An 18,226-nucleotide genomic window follows, 5' to 3' on the forward strand; every position below is an offset into this window, starting at 1 on the left:
GCTATGTGTAAATTGGCTGCCATGTTTCCTACATTACAACAATGACCACGCTTCAAAAGCTCTTGATTGGCTGCATAGCGTTTTCAGATACCTGGGGTTGTGAAAAGCCACTGTGTAAAATGCAAGTCTTTCTTATCTGAAGGTTTTAGCAATTTAGTATTCATGTTCACCCAGCTGAGTGTTCGTTATCTATTCCTGACTGACTTAACATCTTTGCAGTCAGGCACTGATTCTGATGTGCGGCGAGATAGTCTGTAACAACACAGAGAAACAAAAGGAAATTGTGTTTGTGTTCATGAGACAGAGCGAGAAAGAGAGATCACTGTGCTGATGAATCAGAGTTGTATCTTCTCTGGTTTGGCTGACACAGAATTGCAGGGACACCTATAGCCAATGCTTCCATCAGTTATTTTCTATGTTCTTCTTTCAGGCCATGCTCCGGGCGAATTGATATTCATTTGTGCTTTCACTTCAACTAAATCTACCCTCAATGGCTTCCAATGAAAGGCTTTATTTTTGGATTTTTTTGTTTTGCCTGGTTAAGGATGATGTAACTGTTGACAAGAGTAATAAATTTTGCTATTTTGATGCAGCAGAAAGTGTGATTGCATTTAGGAAAAAGAGAGAGTGCTTCCGTTTACAGAGCACCTTTCACATCCTTACGACATCCCTAAAGACTGAACTAACTTTGGGAAGTAGAGTCACAGCCGTTATGTTGCCAAATCTGGCAGCTGTGTAGCACACAGCAAGATCCCGCAGTATTGGTGACTGTTAGCCAGGCCACTGGGAGAACTCTCTGCTATTCTTTAGGAGAGGGGAAAAAGTGCACTTGGATCCTTCACAAAAATAAAAATGGTTTCACTTCTCTTCCTTGTGGGTATTACATCATTAGATTTATTAGTTTAATACCAAGGCTGTGGAACCAATGCATTTTCAAAATTTCTGAACAGCACTGCATTATCAGTCTGTGGTTTTCTGTGCTGCTGCTTTTTGGGAGGTGCTTTATAATATCTGAATTTTATTGGTACTTTCCATTTATAAAATATAGAATAGTAGTAAAATCAAGTAAGATCTCAGCATATCTTTTTTAGGTTATTTTGACATGTTTGTTTCAGATTAGGATGTTCAAGTGTGGCCTGTCAGTCCTGGCAAGGCAGTCCATGAAGCCAAAGTAACTTGGCCCTATCTGTGCTTATAATTTTTACTCTCTGCTTTCTTCTGTTTAAGTTCTGTGGCTTTGAATCTTTGGAAGTGCAGTTCTTGGTTCCTTTTGCCTCATAAATGGTTAAATCTGAAATGGGCATGCCAGGATCTCTCTATCAGCAGCTTGAGATAAATGCAAATTAATGGAAGCAGAGATTAAACTTTATGTGTGACTCATGAAGCTTCTTGCCACACAGTTAAACAACCCTTGAACACCAGCAGCTTGGATGTTTGTGCTGTGGGAAATTTGGAGCCATAGAGAAAAGGAAAAATTAACCCCTGTTTTTTTTTGTCTGGGCAACCCGTATTGCAGGAGCTTGTACAAGTTGGATGGTCTGTTGAGTGTTTGATGCGTTCTAGATGCTGTGGGCCAGAGATGATGGCTTCAAAATTTTAAATTTAAATTTTGATGGTTTCAACCAGAAAAAAAACTGGAATTACTAATTTTCAAGGACAAATTGGACAATTTTACTTTTTTTTTGACTTTTTACTTTCTGAAGTGTCAATACATAGCATTGTAGCATTGCCATGTAGCACCACAAGGGGTAATATGAAAGGCTTTATTTTTGGATTTTTTACCACAGGGTATGGAAGGATGTGAGTTTGTGTCTGCATTTTCCTATTTGAGCTATTAGGTTTAGCTATGTTACTGACTGGAGATCAAGCTCTTCGCAACAGACAGAGAAGGAAAACTAAGGGAAAGTCACCACACGTTTAATCTCAGGAGCTTTTGAGGTTTTTGAGTGGTATTTGCAGCAGCCTATGAACAGATACCGTGTCTCCCCTTTCGTGCTTGATGTATGTGTAGAGATATCCAATTGGGAGAGAAGAGAAAATATTATTAACCCACTGGCATTTCATTTCTGGGGCTTTCTTGAATGTCGGTAGAGACGATGGCGAGTTGCTCAGGATCAACAGACAAGAACAAAAACTATTAAGGCAAGTGGCCTAGGCCACCAGAAATGTGAAACAAACAATAGTAGCTATAGAGACTACAGTAGCATTGCATAAATAATTAAATCATAATGTGATTGTGGGTGTCAATTATCACCTTTTTATATTGTGTGGATCTTACAGGTTACAGAAGGGATCAAGTGTGCCAGTGGTTGCTGCACGCTGTTTGTCCATTTGGGCATGGACAGGGAGACAGGTGACCAGAGCCGACCCCTGTGTGATACAATGAAAGGCTCCTCTATCTGCTGGCTGCAAAGTCACTTGTCACCACTGGGGGAGGAGAGGAATTGTAGGAATGTGTTTCTCCCTCCTCAATCCCTCGTGTGCTCCCTGGCCAACTCTTTTTATATTTAGTTCTGCTTCTGCTGTTGTGGTCCAATGTGAAGTGAGCTTGAGAAGTTTCAATCTGGCTCCTAATGGCGTGGGCACATAGAACCAACACTGCTCCCTCATTCAGTGCTTGATTAGTAAGTTTGCGGATGACACAAAGATTGGCCGGGTGGTTAACAGTGAGGTTGAGTGTCTTGGGCTGCAGGAAGATATAGACGGGTTGGTCAAATGGGCAGATAAGTGGCAGATGGAATTTCACCCTGAAAAGTGTGAGGTGATACACTTTGGAAGGAGTAACAGCATGACACTAGGAAGTATTCAATGAACGTCATGACACTAGGAAGTTCTGAGGAACAAAGGGACCTTGGCGTATGTGTCCATAGATCTCTGAAGGCGGAGGGGCATGTTAGTGGGGTGCTGAAAAAGGCATATGGGACACTTGCCTTTATCAATCGAGGCATAGATTACAAAAGAAGGGACGTCATGTTGAAGTAGTATAGACCCTTGGTGAGGCCACAGCTGGAGTACTGTGTACAGTCCTGGTCGTCACATTATAGGAAGGATGTGATTGCACTGGATGGGGTGCAGAGGAGATTCACCAAGATGTTGCCTGTGATGAAACATTTAAGTTATGAAGAGAGGTTGGATAGACTTGGGTTGCTTTCGTTGGAGCAGAGAAGACTGAGGGGCGACCTGATCGAGGTGTACCAGATTATGAGGGGCATGGACAGGGTGGATAGGGAGCAGCTGTTCCCCTTAGTTGAAGGGTCAGTCACAAGGGGGCATAAGTTCAAGGTGAGGGGCAGGAGGTTTAGAGGGGATGTGAGGAAAAACTTTTTTACCCAGAGGGTGGTAACGGTCTGGAATGCACTGCTTGGGAGGGTGGTGGAGGCGGGTTGCCTCACATCCTTTAAAAAGTACCTGGATGAGGATTTGACACATCATAACATGCAAGGCTATGGGTCAAGTGCTGGTAAATGGGATTAGGTAGGTAGGTCAGGTGTTTCTCATGCGTCGGTGCAGACTCGATGGGCTGAAGGGCCTCTTCTGCACGGTGTGATTCTGTGATTTTGTAAATTGACAAGGTGATTCAGCCACCAGAGGATAGTTGATATGGGAAGTAGAAAAATGTTTGACTGCTGTAGTAGATGTACTCTTTTGACATCTGGGATTATGTTTCAGAGGGTAGGATAGAGAGAACTGTCCTCTGCATGGAACTTGTGCTGTTGAGCGGTCGATGTTGGTAACTTAGTGACCACCTTGTAGAAGGAGGAGGGGAGAAAGGAGTTGATATTCCAGATAGTGTGCCGAGGGAGGGAAGATTAGAATCCATTGAAACCTCACCGGCAGGTTCACAATACTCAACAGAGTACTGTTGACAGTTGACCAAAGGTCTGGTCCACTAACGGACCTTTATTACTGGGAGCTAGAATAATTCCCACACAGCTAATCCTTCAACCCAGCGCATTGTTGTGTTGATTGGACAAGCAACAGAGACCTTACTAGTGCAATGTGCAGGTAAGCTACCTACATTCTAGCAGTATCCCTCTGCGTACTTAGAGGCCCCTAGGCATTAACTTCTGTCAGATTACCCTTAGATTCTTAGTAAATGGTGTGCTACATTAGATAAGTAGAAATTCTGCCTGTGCAGATTACTCAATAGCCCAGTGTGGATACCGTTGAGCAGCTTGATAGACTGTTGTGGCCAAAACAAAACGCATAACTTAAATGAGGTGCCAAAAGTTGAAAGTGCACCACTTTAACACTAACACCTCTCATCTCAGTAACCATAAAATTGAGGATACTTCACAGATGCAAAATATTCACAAATGTAATGTCTTTTGTCTGAAGAGTTTTTCAGGTGAACCTGATTCTATGATACAGTAAATTCCTAGTAATTTCTGGTCACTGTGTCTTTCCCAAGCCCTAAGGTCACTTTTCAGATATTCGGCTGGATTCCTGATCCCTCTTCAAATACTTCAGAATCTATACTTGAATTTGCGTTTCATGGTTTTCAGATTTCAATGTTAGAGATGGAAGTAGCTCCTTGACTCTGTGACATGCCTTGTTGTTAAACAGTGTAATGTTGAATGTTATGGATGAGGGAAGCCATTGAGCCCATTCAGTCCATCCTTCTGTAGAAACCTGCAGTCTCTCCATCACTGCATTAACTGTCTTTTGAATGAGTGAATCCTGAGTTTTTGCATCGAATACATCGGATGGCCTACTGCTTAGGATATTGAACAAGTGATTCCTGACATCAGGCCTGAATTTATCTTTTACCAGCTTGTACTTATAGCTTCCTGTCCTGCAGTTGTGCCTTGAATTTATGCTCAGGCCTGCTCTTTTCTATTCCATCTTAGAAACTGAGAGGTTGTTTTCACTGGGTGAAGAATCAAGAACTAGGGGGTCACGTCTTGGTGTGGTAAAGTGAGGCACCCTGTCCCTTTAAGAGAATGCAGGTGTACTAATCATGTGACAGCACTGACGAATCACTGTACAGCGCAGGCAACTGGGAATTGTAAGTCTAGTACTGGAGGTTTCTGAGTGAGCACGTGTGACTTGGTGCTCTGCCCTATATCTCAATAAACCACCACTCTTTATTCTTACATCAGCCTCTCCCCATTATCGATTGCAAGCAATAATTGAGGAGAACATAGGAAGGCGTGCAGTTAGAGTTCAGTTGATCAATGAACTTATTTACTCAAGGCATAAAACTTGGGATAAAGAGTTGGCTATTTAGGAATGAGATTCACTCAAAGGTTTGTGAATCTTAGGAATTTTGTGTCACAGAGGGTTGTGGATGCTCAGTCGTTGGGTATATTCAAGACTGAGATCGATAGATTTTTGGACACTAAGGAAATAGTGCAGGAAAGTGGAGTTAAGGTAGCAGATCAGCCATGATCGTAATGAACAGTTCAGCAGGCCTGAGGGGCCATATGGCCTTCTCCTCCTATTTCTTATGTCCTTATTTAGTACGTGGCGTAAGTTTATTATGTTCCTTTCCATCCATCTTCTTTCAAGGTTGAAAGTTTTCTTATATTTTGTGATAACTCTATTCTCTAACAATAAGAGTCCGATTCATTGGGCTGAATTTAATGCCAGTGGTGTTGGCCCCAAAGGCAGGTGGGAAAGCAAACTCCACCTCGGCTGTTTCCAGGAGCCCTGATGCATATCTGCACCCATCAGGCAGTTAACTGTTTGGCATCGGGGCTCCCATCCCTTTAAGGGCAGATATCATTCCTCCAAGAGCTGTAGGTCAGTGGGCGGATCAGCTGCTCTTCAGTCTCAGCAGCACCACCAGGAACCAGTGGGCACTGCTGGGACTGCACCTGGTCTGGAGCAGTGTTATGGATGACACCTTGGTACAAGGTAAGTGGGGTTAGGATTGTCCTATGATGGAGGCCCACACCACCCCTCATCATCCCCACCCTCGCCTTTGTCCTCGTCCTCTTCCCCCCCCCCCCCCCCCCCCCCCCCCCCCCAACCACTGATGGAATGCCAGAGGCAGTGGGAAGAAACCCTTAAGTGGCCCTTCATTGGCTTCTTAAGGGCTTCAGTTGGCCTCTGGGTGGGAAGGCATACTCCACCTTTTCCACTGCTGAGAGAATCCCATAGCATCAGAAAGGCAATGGGCAGTCCAACCCCCCCCTCCCCCTGCAAATCCCAATCCCAACCTTCCCTCCCAATTCTCTAGTCCCGTGCACCACCCAATGCCCTCCCGAAGGCCCCATTAAATTCCAACCATAGTCTTTCCTGGCACCATTTCCAGAGCTTGGATGATGCTCCTTTGTGAATAATTTAAGCCATCCTACAGGGATCAGTCTGGACAGAGTGTGAATGGGCAGTTTGATCATAGAGGATATTGCTGCCATACCTGATTCAGGTACCCACACACCTTGTGGGTAGTCACTGTATTCCAAGAACTGCCTTTGGCTACAGAGAATAGGAGAATACAGGGAAGGGTGAAATTAATTGAACATTTTGAAAATAACTTTGAAAAAAGTTGAGAAAGCTTTGAATTGCAGCCAAACCACTACCAAACTGGCTCCTTTTCGTCGAAGAATGGTTGATTTGAGGAGGAAGTGAAACCTTACAAATGACATAACTTGCACCAAAATAACTCAAAGTGCTGTTGAATAAATTTAACTTGTTTTATTATTTGATAACATGCCCACTTTTTTTTCTTTGACCTGGAATATGGCCCTTGCCCACATGAGATGTGCAGATGTCCGTCAGACATGGCAGCAGTGCCGTCTATGGTCCAGTTGTTGCCTGGCACGCACTGTTGCCTGTTCTGATGCTGTTAAGTTATTCCCACGGCTGTAATCTCCAAGCTTTAGAAATCAGGCAGAGAGGGTCATGAAGCTGAGCCGTGTTGTCAGAGGATTGAATTCTGAGGAAGGGTTAGAAAAACATTCAGCCTTGAAATGAATGAAAGGATAGGCTTTTTAACTTGTTTTATTCATTGATAAGTTTCGAAGATTAAATGTATAGAGTGGCCAATCATAGTAAACCACTTGAATACCTACCCTGCTGTGTCTTAACAGCTTTCCTCAGTAGTGATATTGAATGTCAAGTTGTGTCCTGGCTCAAATCAAACACTCCCTGATATGTGTCACTGCCAAAGTACACTGTCGGTCATTTGAGATTCATTTCTGTCAAGTGTTTTCTTTCCCTTTTTAAATTTCTCCCCTTAGCCTTGAAAGCTCTGAGCCTTTGGTTCCATAGGCTCCTGGACCTAATAAATGGCCAAGCTTCATCGTGGCCCTGGACAGTAACTACTGACAGGCTTGCCAGCTATAAAAGACCTCGCTGCTGTTGCTCTTTTAAATGCTGTCTGGTCTTCCTATTGTGGTTGACTCAATTTGAAGCCTTTCATCTCACTCCCCAGCTCAGGAATGTTGATGCCAGCTGTAATATCCCTTCTCCCCAGCCTGGGATCAGTTAATTGAGTGCAGATTGGGAATCAATTGTGGCGCCTTGTGGTCAGTATGATACAGTTGCACATTGCCTATACTGATGGAGCTATCAGGGCAGCTGGCATCCAGTTAGTTCTAAGTTTCTGGTTGGTGATGGGAATATCAGGAGGTGTACTCAGAGGCCTGACATATCTCTGGCTATATCATCCGTGCAATGGAAACTTGTTTAATGGAAATAAACCAAACCATTGATAAGCTTCAGAGTGAAGAGCTGTAATGAGTAGCCTGTAAATGGTGGTCTATAAATGGGGTGGAATTTTAGTTGGAATCCACGTGGATTACGTAGAGTATAAATAAATCTGATTGGCAATATCAAGAGAATTTAATTATCTGGCCTGGTTGATGGGGATTGAGGATGTCGGACTGGATAAGGGACATTTTCTGAGCCTCTGCAATCAGCATCACTACGTACACACCTGTCCATATGAATAGAATCATAGAATGGTTACAGCACAGAAGGAGACCATTCAGCCTGTCATTGCCTTTCCAGCTCCCGGCAGATAGTTCCACTACCTAGTCCCTTCCCTCTAGCCCTGCAATTTTTTCTCTTCAGGCTCTTATCCAATTCCCGTGTTCCGTCCAACACACCCTCAGGTAATGCATTCCGGGTCCTAACCACTCGCTGCACAAGAAAGGCTTTTCCTCATATTGCCTTTGGTTCTTTTGCCATTTACCTTAAATCGGTGCCCTCTGGCTCGGGACCCCTCAATCAATGGGAACAGTTTCTATCTATATCTACTCTCTAGATTGCTCATGGTTTTGAATACCTCTGTCAAATCTCTTCACAGCTTCTCTTTAAAGAAAATAGCCCCAGCTTCTCCAATCAGTCCTTGTTCCTGGTTCCATTTCTGTAAATCCTTTCAGCACCCTCTCTAAAGCCTTTAGGACTGTGTTGCCCAACTGCTTTTGCTAATAAAATTTAGTAACTGCTCAGGTATGGTCCCTTGATTGGCAAGTGCCCTGCCCAGTCTGGTACTGAAGCCGACAGATCAGGTATGACACCAGATCTGATTCCTGGTCTGTGCATTGTGAACTGACCTTGACTTTGACCTAGACAGCACCAGGGGCACTACAATTGGCTTCAACACCCTAGGTTCGGGAGGCGAAAACCCATTGTGGTCCCCACTTATGATCACAGAAATCCCTGTCAATTTTTTTTTAAGAACTAAATTGTATTTGGATACCAGCTTTTGTGACCCAAGGTTGTCAAAACTCACTTTATAGCCAATGAAATACTTAAAAATGTAGACACTGTTGTAATGTAGGAACCACAGTAGCCAATTTACACAAACCTCTATACCCTGCTGTTTTACTGATGTTAGTTGACCAGGTCACTGGGGAGAACTACCTTGCTCTGCTTTGAATTAGAGTCATGGGATCTTTCACATCCACCTAAGAAGGCAGGTGGGACCTTGGTTTAGCAACTCATCCAAACGGCAGCACCTCTGACAGCACAGCACTCACTCAGCAAGGCCTTGGAGTGTCATCCTGGATTATGTGCTCAAGACATTTGAGTAGGACTTGAACCAAACACCACCTTAATGCTGAGAATTTTTACGTGCTGAGCCACGACTAATGCAAGTGTAATGTATTGATAAAACAAAAACAGAATTACCTGGAAAAACTCAGCAGGTCTGGCAGCATCGGCGGAGAAGAAAAGAGTTGTTTTTTTGTTTCTTTGTTTTTATCTCTGTAATGTATTGATGTTCGATATGGACAGTTTCGACCACTGTTTAAATGAACTGTTGCCAGTCACTATCTGCTCATACATGTGCAGTGGTCGCTTGGGTCAGGTACAGGTCAGGAGAGCAGCTAGTACCTATAAAATGAGGCCCTAGCTAAAGCTTCAAGGAAATTGCAGGAAAATGTCTTATCTAGTGTAGTAGAAGCCCTTGCTTTCAAGGTACAATAGGATTAAAGTATTTGTAAGGATACAGAAACCTACTGACGACTTGATTTCTGTCCTTTGATTGCATTGTTGGCTTTGGAATGGTTCTGACGAGTTCAGGTTTCAACCAGATAAGAACCCTTTGTACAGCTCTAGTTAACAACAGAGATTCAGGTCTGAGTTGGTGATAAACTTACTCAGTGCTAAAATTAATCTGGATGTGTGTATTTTAGTGGTTTCAGCCAAAGCCCCGATCTTGAGTGGATAATGGGTCAGATTACCCAAAGTGATGTTTTAATCTTCTTCATGCAAACCTGTTTAGCCTTCAGGTTTTAGAGGTTAGTTTGAAGTTTAATGCAGAAAAAATTATAAGTTTGAAGGAGTCACTTCAGTAAAATGTAGTGTTAAATTGTATTTTGAGCTTGGTTCATAGTCAATTTATTTTTGAACAAGCAAGAAAAATAGTTATAAATATTCATGGAAAGCTACTCAACTGCACAAACCTACCAGATGATCACAAACCTATATAAGCATAAAAGCAAAATACTGCGGATGCTGGAAATCTGAAACAAAAACACAAAATGCTGGAAAGACTCAGCAAGTTTGGCAGCATCTGTGGAGAGAGAAACAGAGTTAATGTTTCGAGTCCGCATGACTCTTCTTTACAGCCTACAGTGTCGATGAACTCCATGTTTAGTTTTCAACGCTGTTTCTAATGAAACCTTGTCTTTTCTTTCCAAAGGGGGAGTCTGTTCTCTCTGTGCTCTTGGATGATGAGCACACAATCGAAAAGGATGTAGCCCACTACCTGGTGTTCTCTGGTTCTAGCCAACACCATTTAACCAGCACACACAGGATAGACCAGAATACATTGCAGACTATCACTCCTGGTAAGTGAGAATACCCTGGCTCTTTTTCCTTGTTGCTTCTCCCTCCTCGATTGCCATTTTACACGCAAGCAGAAAATGAAATAATTCAAACACACACACGCAGAGGACGTTAAATTGTCAGTGACATCGTGTTTCAGATGTGAGGCATAACATACTTCATATTATTTAATTGACCCTGCTTCAAAGCTGCTACACAGTGTGTACATTCAGTGTATTATGGAATGAGGAAATGATGTATTCCCAAATGAATTTCTATATAATAGGCTGCTCTTCACTGAGATCATCATAAACAGTGTTAAATGGGCGATCCTCAGACTGTTTCTGTGTTCCTGATGATGTCAACTAGGTTTGAGCCGTGACCTTATTCTCATTTATTTTCTTGCCAAGGAGCCTCTCCCCATCCTGTTCATCCTGTCACATAATGAATTAATGACTGATTGTCTACCCCTCCCTGATGTTCCCTATTTTTAGTTTGTTAGCAAATTGTGCCTAGTTACATGAGCTGTTTGGAAAAGGGAGGGGTGATTATGGTTCTTTTTACCTTGCTGAGTTTTAGTAAGTGATGGGTGTAGTGTATCTAACTGTGGAAATAGTTGCTGTGCCCCTTGCAGCCTGGAAGATCCTGAAAATCTTCTCCAGCATAAAGCAAACATTTAGCTTGGTCCGCACTTTGTTTTAAGAACAGAAGTACACAAAATCTGGAGCAAAAAAGGGACAATCGGCCCATCAGGTCACTCCATCCAGAGTTTACGGATGCTTAAGGAAGACTTGCATTTTATACAGTGCCCTTCACAACCTGGGGATGTTCTAAAGCACTTTACAGCCAATGAAGTCGCTGGAGAGTCAGTGGCATAGTGGTAACGTCACTGGACTAGTAATCCAAAGGAACAGGCTAATGCTTTAGGGAAATGGGTTCAAATCTCAACATGGCAGCTAGTGGAATTTAAATTGTTAATAATTCTGGAATTCAAAACTAGTGTCAGTAATGGTGACCATGAAACTATTATCAAATGTTGTAAAAATCCATCAGGTTTACTAATGTCCTTTTAGGGAAGGAAATCTGTTATTCTTACCTGGTCTAGCCTCCATGTGACTCTAGATCACAACAATATGGTTGACTCTTAGCTACCATTTGAAACAGCTTAGCAAGCCACTCAGTTCAAGGGCAGTTGGGGATGGGCAGTAAATGTGGGCCTTGTGTGTGACGCCCACATACTAAGAATGAATAAAGAAAAAATGCTCAAGTATTTTTGAAGTGCAGTCACTCTTGTCATGTAAGGAACGTTTACTCTAATGCATGCCCATACTCGCTGCTTGTTGGTCCTATTCTGTAAAACATTTTGTTTCTTTACCCACCCTCAAAAAGAAAATCAAGCATTGATTGTTACAGCGCAGCTGATGGTAAATGCTGAGCTGCTCAAATCCCAGAGGGAAACTTGAATCGACTGTCACAACTATTTTGCAATTTGTATATTTATCTCAATGCTTACCTTGAATTCAGTCGTAATAAGTCCACCAAAACTAAATTAAGCATTTATTCATAAAAGAATTTTAAGCACATTCACAAGTCTACAAGTTACTACTCCCCTGATTAATCTAACTCCCAGTTACACATCCGTTAAGGCAACAGTAAAACACCCAGATTTTAAAAGACCCAGTCAAAGTTAGCACAATACCCTGAACAGTCAAATTCAAAGTGAGTTTTTCTCCGCTTCAGTTCTTTGTAGACAGCAGCTTGAGGTTTAGATGCTGGAGGCTTTTCACACTTGTGTTAGATCTTAAAAATGCCTGCCCTTACACACAGTCTTCTCTCCTTTATACATATTTTCCCCTTTGAATGCAAATTCCCATTGTTTCACTATGTCTTTGGGCTTTACCTCTCTAATAATAAAGATCTATCATGGTACTAATTTTACTAGTAACCCTTGGGAAAAATAAACACACTGTTTCTTAACTTCTGGCTAGGTGAAACATTTCACCCCCTCTTTTGAATTCAGGCTACTCTGATTTATTTGAAAATGGAAATGTTCCCTTCACATCTCACATTCTAAAACTTCACCCATGTTTACCTACTTAGCATTTCAAATCTAGCTTCTCTTCCTACATCAAAGAGCACGCACGCACACACCCCACCCCCACACCGTGCCCACAGCCCACACACCCCAGTATCACTCTACAATAAATCCCAATGACATTATGAAAATGATTATATTGTCCTGACATGATCTATAACCCCCAATCGTCCTTTCTCACAAGATGCTGGTCCAGGTCATTTTGAAGGTCTTAATTGACAGTGAGTTAGCTGCCTTCCCTGTCTAGCTCATTTGGAAACCTGAGTTACAGGTGGGTGCATGAATGTCTTTGGGTGATATTTATCAAAAACATTAAACATTGTTGCATGGAGTGACAAAAAGGTCCAAGTTATTTTTGCTTATGTTGCTTATTAGATTTCTTTCAGAGGAGCATTATGAAATAAACATGCAGAAGTATTTCAGTGGCTGATTCTCTAGTGATAGCTAGTTTTAATAGAATATCTTAATCATAAATGCTGAGAGTGGATCAAGATGGGTAATGTCAGCTGTCACCTCCTCCCTGTCTGTCTTTACACTCTGTATGTTTGATTCTCTTTAGAGCCTGCACTTTGTATCCTAACACAGAGCTGACACACTGCCTTTTCATTGAGGAAGGCAGATCCAAGTTTCTGCCAGTGCAGGAACATGGGCTGTTAGTCGTTAGATAGGTGGCTTGAGCTGTTTATCAGCTTCTGTCTATCCAAAGCCATTTCCCTTCAAATATCCATTGGTCCTTATCTGAGCAGTGTAAGTGTTTTTATTTAAACTTCAGCTGTGTGTTTGCACGGAAGTACCGACTCTGAATAACTTGCTGCATTCACAAGTTTGGATTGAGGAACAATCCCACATCTGGTACCTCATCCAAGAGCCTAGAACACGAGTGTTGGCAGGATGAATAGTCATGAAGCCATGAGAACAGAGCCCAATCCTGCCATTCACTGATGCCCAAACACACTTTACAGTTTGAGTTACTGGATGATGATCAAACAAAGAAACTTGACCTGTCTTTTGGCTGTCCCTCCCCAAGATGCACTGAGCTATTAACGCCACACACCCCCACCCCCAAAAAGGTATCTGTAAGCCAGCTCAGCACAGACTGGGGACTGATCCAAGAAATTCCATTTTCATATTTTTCTAACTTCTATTCTTTGAATAGATTTCTAAATGGGCTTTAACTGCATTCTCCTATTGGTGTAATGAGCTTTTTTGATTTAATATTTCAGATGAGCTTCCACTACTGGTTGCAAACCTGTGGGTTTTTTTGTATTAATTACTTTTCAGCCTTAAAAACTAGAGGACAGGGTGGTGGGTGTGGTGTTGATTGGAAATTAGAACCCAAAAAATGGGCAAATTCACAGAAAATTAAGAAAAATAGTCTCTTTAATTCTCAACATCACTGAACCTCAAGAAAACTAACATCCAATTACTAGGTGTGGTAATTATGGTTTTATTCAGTATGTAATGTACCTTTAAGAATAATTCTTGTTAGGAAAGATCACATGATCTGTAGTAACCAATAGGAGAATAGCCTGGGCTACCTCAGCAGACCGTGCAGAGATGTAGTTAGAGTTGGAGTTAAAAGCACATGTGTAGTTGCTGCTGAGTACATTGTAAATAAACTTAGAGGTTCCACCCAAGAAGTGTCTTAAGTTGAACTCTATTATCAATAGCAGCAACTCTGACACCCTTAAAGCAAACTGGCGACGAGGATAAAACAGAATTGAACAGAAGAAATCAAGTTAGTAAGAAATCGGCACTGTACTTCACCCAGTGATTGTAAGCAGCAAGCTCTGTTAGAAGTGAAGAAGCTATCCTCTCCTAAAATGCCACAATTCGGGAGAATTGATCCTTTTGAACCAGCCACAGACGATTAGTCTCAATAGATAGAACATGTTCTTTTTTTCAAGTGAATGAGACTACAGGGGAAGAGAAGAGGCAAGCGACCCTCTTAAGCACTCGTGGGAGTAAAACCTATAGCTTGATTCGAAGTTTGATGGCACCCAGTGCCCCAGATTCGAAAAATTTTGATGAATTGATAGACCGCATGAAGGGTCATTATCAACCAAAGCCTTCAATCGTGATGCAAAGATTCAGGTTTAATGCATGAAACAGAGCACTGGGTGAGACAGTTGCATGCTACATGGCAAATTTGAAGCAGCTGATGGAAGATTGTGAATTTGGTATGTCTGTAAACGACATGCTCAGAGATCATTTAGTGTGTAGTGTGAATGAGGGCACTATTCAGAAAAGATCATTGTTCAAAGTGAATTTGGATTTCAAGAAGGCGCTAGAGAAAGCGCTGGCCACGGAAAACGCAGTAAGAGATTCAGAAGTCATACAGGGCATGCAAATTGCGCCGTCCTCCACAGCGGGTGGGAAACCCCAGCCAAAAAGGGCACGAAAATGCAAGTCTCCCGCCAAGAAGCGGGAAACGGTCCTCGCTAGCCGAAGAATAAAGAAAAATAACTTAGCAGCAAAATCAAAGAATATTTTTAATAGAGGTGGAAACAAGCAGTCTTTTAAGTGATTGACAGTTTAAAAAAATCGAATGCTACTATTGTCACAGAAATGGACATATGATGAGGCAGTGCAAGGAAAGATTCAAGCAGGCTTGTTAACAATAGAAGAAGCCTAGTGAAATCTACAATGTAAAAGAGCCTGAAACAACAAATTCAGACAATTGAAACAAAAAACAAAAATAGCTGGAAAAGCTCAGCAGGTCTGACAGCATCGATGGAGAGAGGCTGTAAACGTTAACTCTGTCTTCCTCTCCACAGATGCTGTCAGAGCTGCTGAGCTTTTCCAGCTATTTTTGTTTAAATTCAGACATTTGTTTGATCTGAAAGTTGGAAAGACAGAACCAATATTTGTCACAGTGAAAGTAAATGGCAAACCTGTTAGAATGGAAGTGGACCTGGGAGCTTCCACTATAGTAATTGGGGAACATACCTTCAGATAGCTGAAAAATGGCGAATATCAATTAAGTTTAGAAGAAACAGCTGCCAAGCTATAAACAAAGTTGCCGGGCGAAATAAGTGCGGTGACTGGATCTCTACCTTACTACATGGAGGTGGAAGGCCGGATCATCTGGAAACATGCGGACCATTTAAGGAAGAGAGAGAGATAAATCACCAAGATTTGGTTCTACCAGTGATTACAACTGGTTCTGTGTTTCTTGTTGAGAATACTCAACCCAGCACAGACATGGCTGATGTTCCTGTAAGAGTTGAGGATACAGAATTGCAAGTGCCCACTGAAGCACCTGATGTTCAGGCAACACCGGAAAAGGAGGCTCCTGACAAAGAATCTGAAGTTGTGGAGCTGCGACGTTCCACACGTTCCAGGAAACCACCTGAAAGACTGAACTTGTAAATTCCTTACCCAGTGTAAAATATTTTGTTGTCTTGAAAAGTATGTACTTGTAAATATAATACGTATAGCCGAGTTAAAGGGGCAAGAATGTAGTAATTATGGTTTTATTTAGTGTGTAATGTACCTTTAAGAAAAATGCTTGTTAGAAAAATCACATGATCTGTAGTAACCAATAAGAGAGTAGCCCGAGCTACCTCAGCAGACAATGCAGAGATAAAGTTGGAGTTGAAAGCACACGAAGTTGCTGCTGAGTACATTGTAAATAAACTTAGGGTTTCCACCCAACAAGTGTCTGCAGTTCAACTCTGTTATCAATAGTAGCAACTTGGACACTCTTACAACACTGGGCTACAAAGAAGCTAAATGGCAGCTATTATTTGCACCAATCAGATATAACATGTTTGTAGGACTCAACAGCAGCTCCAAAAAGTAATGAGTTTAACGGCCACCAAACACCATCAACAGCAAGGTACAGTAAGGTACTTTGATTGCACTTGTGAATAGGCTGTGAATAGGGTTGTGCACTGCAGAATATTTGATGGCTGAAGCTAATGGTTTAAGTATCTCATGATCACCCTTGTATCAAAGCATAAATTTTTTTTAAATCCAATGTATTTAAAGCCATACATAGGTTCAAAAGTAGAAAAATGGAATAGCTTATAAAATATAATTTTGCCGTATGTGCTTATAACAGTATATTGTACTTATACAGTGTATTTGTTGTTGAGACTCATCAATGTGTGTCCTGGGCATTAGATATGACGCATGTGCATCCCTGGACCTGAGTTGTGGTCAGAAAATTATGGCACATTTTGGGCAGATATTGGTATTTACTGATTCATCACCACCACCATCCAAAAACATGGAAATTTATCAGTGGAAATATTTTTTTTAAAAGAACACCTGACTTTAAAAGTCCCTGTTTCATGCAGCAGAAAGTTGCTTTCTCAGATCTAGTGGGAGTTTTTTCCACAGGTGCATGGGGCAGTAGTGAGATAGCTTCACTTTTGTTGCTTTCTCTCAGATCTCAACACGTTATCGAGTTTCATACTTGTATGTTAACTATTACAGCTGCTGCTGCTCTCAGTTACAGCGGAATGAGGGAGAGCAAAGTTGTAGCAATGAAGTTTAAACTCTGAAATTATATCTCATCTGTCAGCGTGTGCACTTTGCAGTGTTGCCTCTGCTGCTGCTGCTATTGTTGGGTGCTTTCATATGGTGGCGATTTGCAGAGAGCAGCCACTCCAGCTAACGAGATTCTGCCTTTTACACTTCTGGCCTCAGTCACGCGAGAGCAGAAGTGAATCTGGCAGCAGCTCTTGCAGTCTACAAGAAAATCACTCCTCACTGGCAGGGGAACAAATGAAGTCATCGCGTTTGTTAATATTTGGAGCCCTGAGAAAACTTTTTTTTTTTAGTTGGATACAGTTTCTCAAAGCAAATATGTCATTTTAATGTTAAATGCCAAGAAAAGGCTGGTGGTGCTGTTCTTTCCTGGCATTACATTCTCCCCACCCATCCAAGATGGTGTTTAACATTTTGCCATATCCATTATGCTGGATGAGAATGGTTAAGGTTGAAGCTAAAAAGGATCAATATTCAAATGTGCAGTCAAAAGCTTTGAGAGTAAGCCCATGATTTTGGGAATTGTAATGTGCTATTAAAACTCAATGAATTGCCCCTGGATTAAAGACCCCCGAGAACATTCTGCCCCAAAATGCATTTTGGGAGGAAGAATGAAGAGAGGCAATATAAATGAAATGGTACAATTTTAAAGAGGGTGCAGGAACTGTGACCTGGTGATTCATATGTACAGATCTTTGAATGGGGCAGGACAAATTGATCAAGCTGTCAATTAAAGCATATGACTGTCACTTACAGGATGACCAGAGGGTTGGCAGGGGGGACATGGAAGCTGAATGTGCAACTGCTGACCCCAGAGAACGTTGAGGAACTCAAGGGATTGCAAAGGTTGGAGAACCGTGAAACCCCTGTTTGAGTCCCTGACACACTGGTGGGAAGCAATCAAGGAAAACATCAAGAGGTTTTTCATCCTCAAAAGCATCCAGAAAGCTAGCTAGAAAGGAACAGAGGGAAATGTCCCGACTCCAGAAAAACAAGTAGAACCTGCTCCGGTTGCAGTTGATGGGGGTCGAGGTCAAGGAGGAACTCCAAGAGGTGAAGAGCCAGCAAGCCTCGCTCTTTGCCTCGGAGGCCTCCAAGATCATCTTCCGTTCCAGAGTCCGCTCCGTGGAGCAGGATGAGACGTGCTCACGTTTCTTCTTCCAAAAGGTACACAGAGAGAGCTCTGTGATCAGCAGCCTGAAGGAAGAAGGTGACTCAGTAAAGTCATCGCAGTCCGACATTTTGAGCATCAGCAAATCCTTTTATGCCGGATTGTATAACGTGAAGCCCACAGACCGCGTGACCTCCCAGTCCTTCCTGTCCTCTATCACGGAGGTCTTAGACGACAGTACATGGGAGAGCCTGGACAAACCGCTAACTCCTGACGAACTGTCCAAGGCCCTTGAGTCC

At 42.3% G+C, this 18,226-nt stretch overlaps 1 protein-coding gene across 12 annotated transcripts in view; it reads left to right on the top strand.

Annotated features, from left to right (window-relative positions):
- The window catches only part of LOC144668247 (A-kinase anchor protein 13-like), a 385,814-nt gene that overhangs the window by 109,315 nt on the left and 258,273 nt on the right, over positions 1-18,226 (top strand). For all 12 annotated transcript variants that reach the window (XM_078530039.1, XM_078530037.1, XM_078530033.1 and 9 more), the window contains one exon: positions 10,100-10,247. In XM_078530039.1, coding sequence (XP_078386165.1) covers positions 10,100-10,247 — 148 coding nt within the window. The remainder of the gene's footprint in view (positions 1-10,099; positions 10,248-18,226) is intronic.

This window comes from Cetorhinus maximus, chromosome 26, assembly GCF_964194155.1.
Source record: "Cetorhinus maximus chromosome 26, sCetMax3.hap1.1, whole genome shotgun sequence".
Taxonomy (NCBI): Eukaryota; Metazoa; Chordata; class Chondrichthyes; order Lamniformes; family Cetorhinidae; genus Cetorhinus; species Cetorhinus maximus.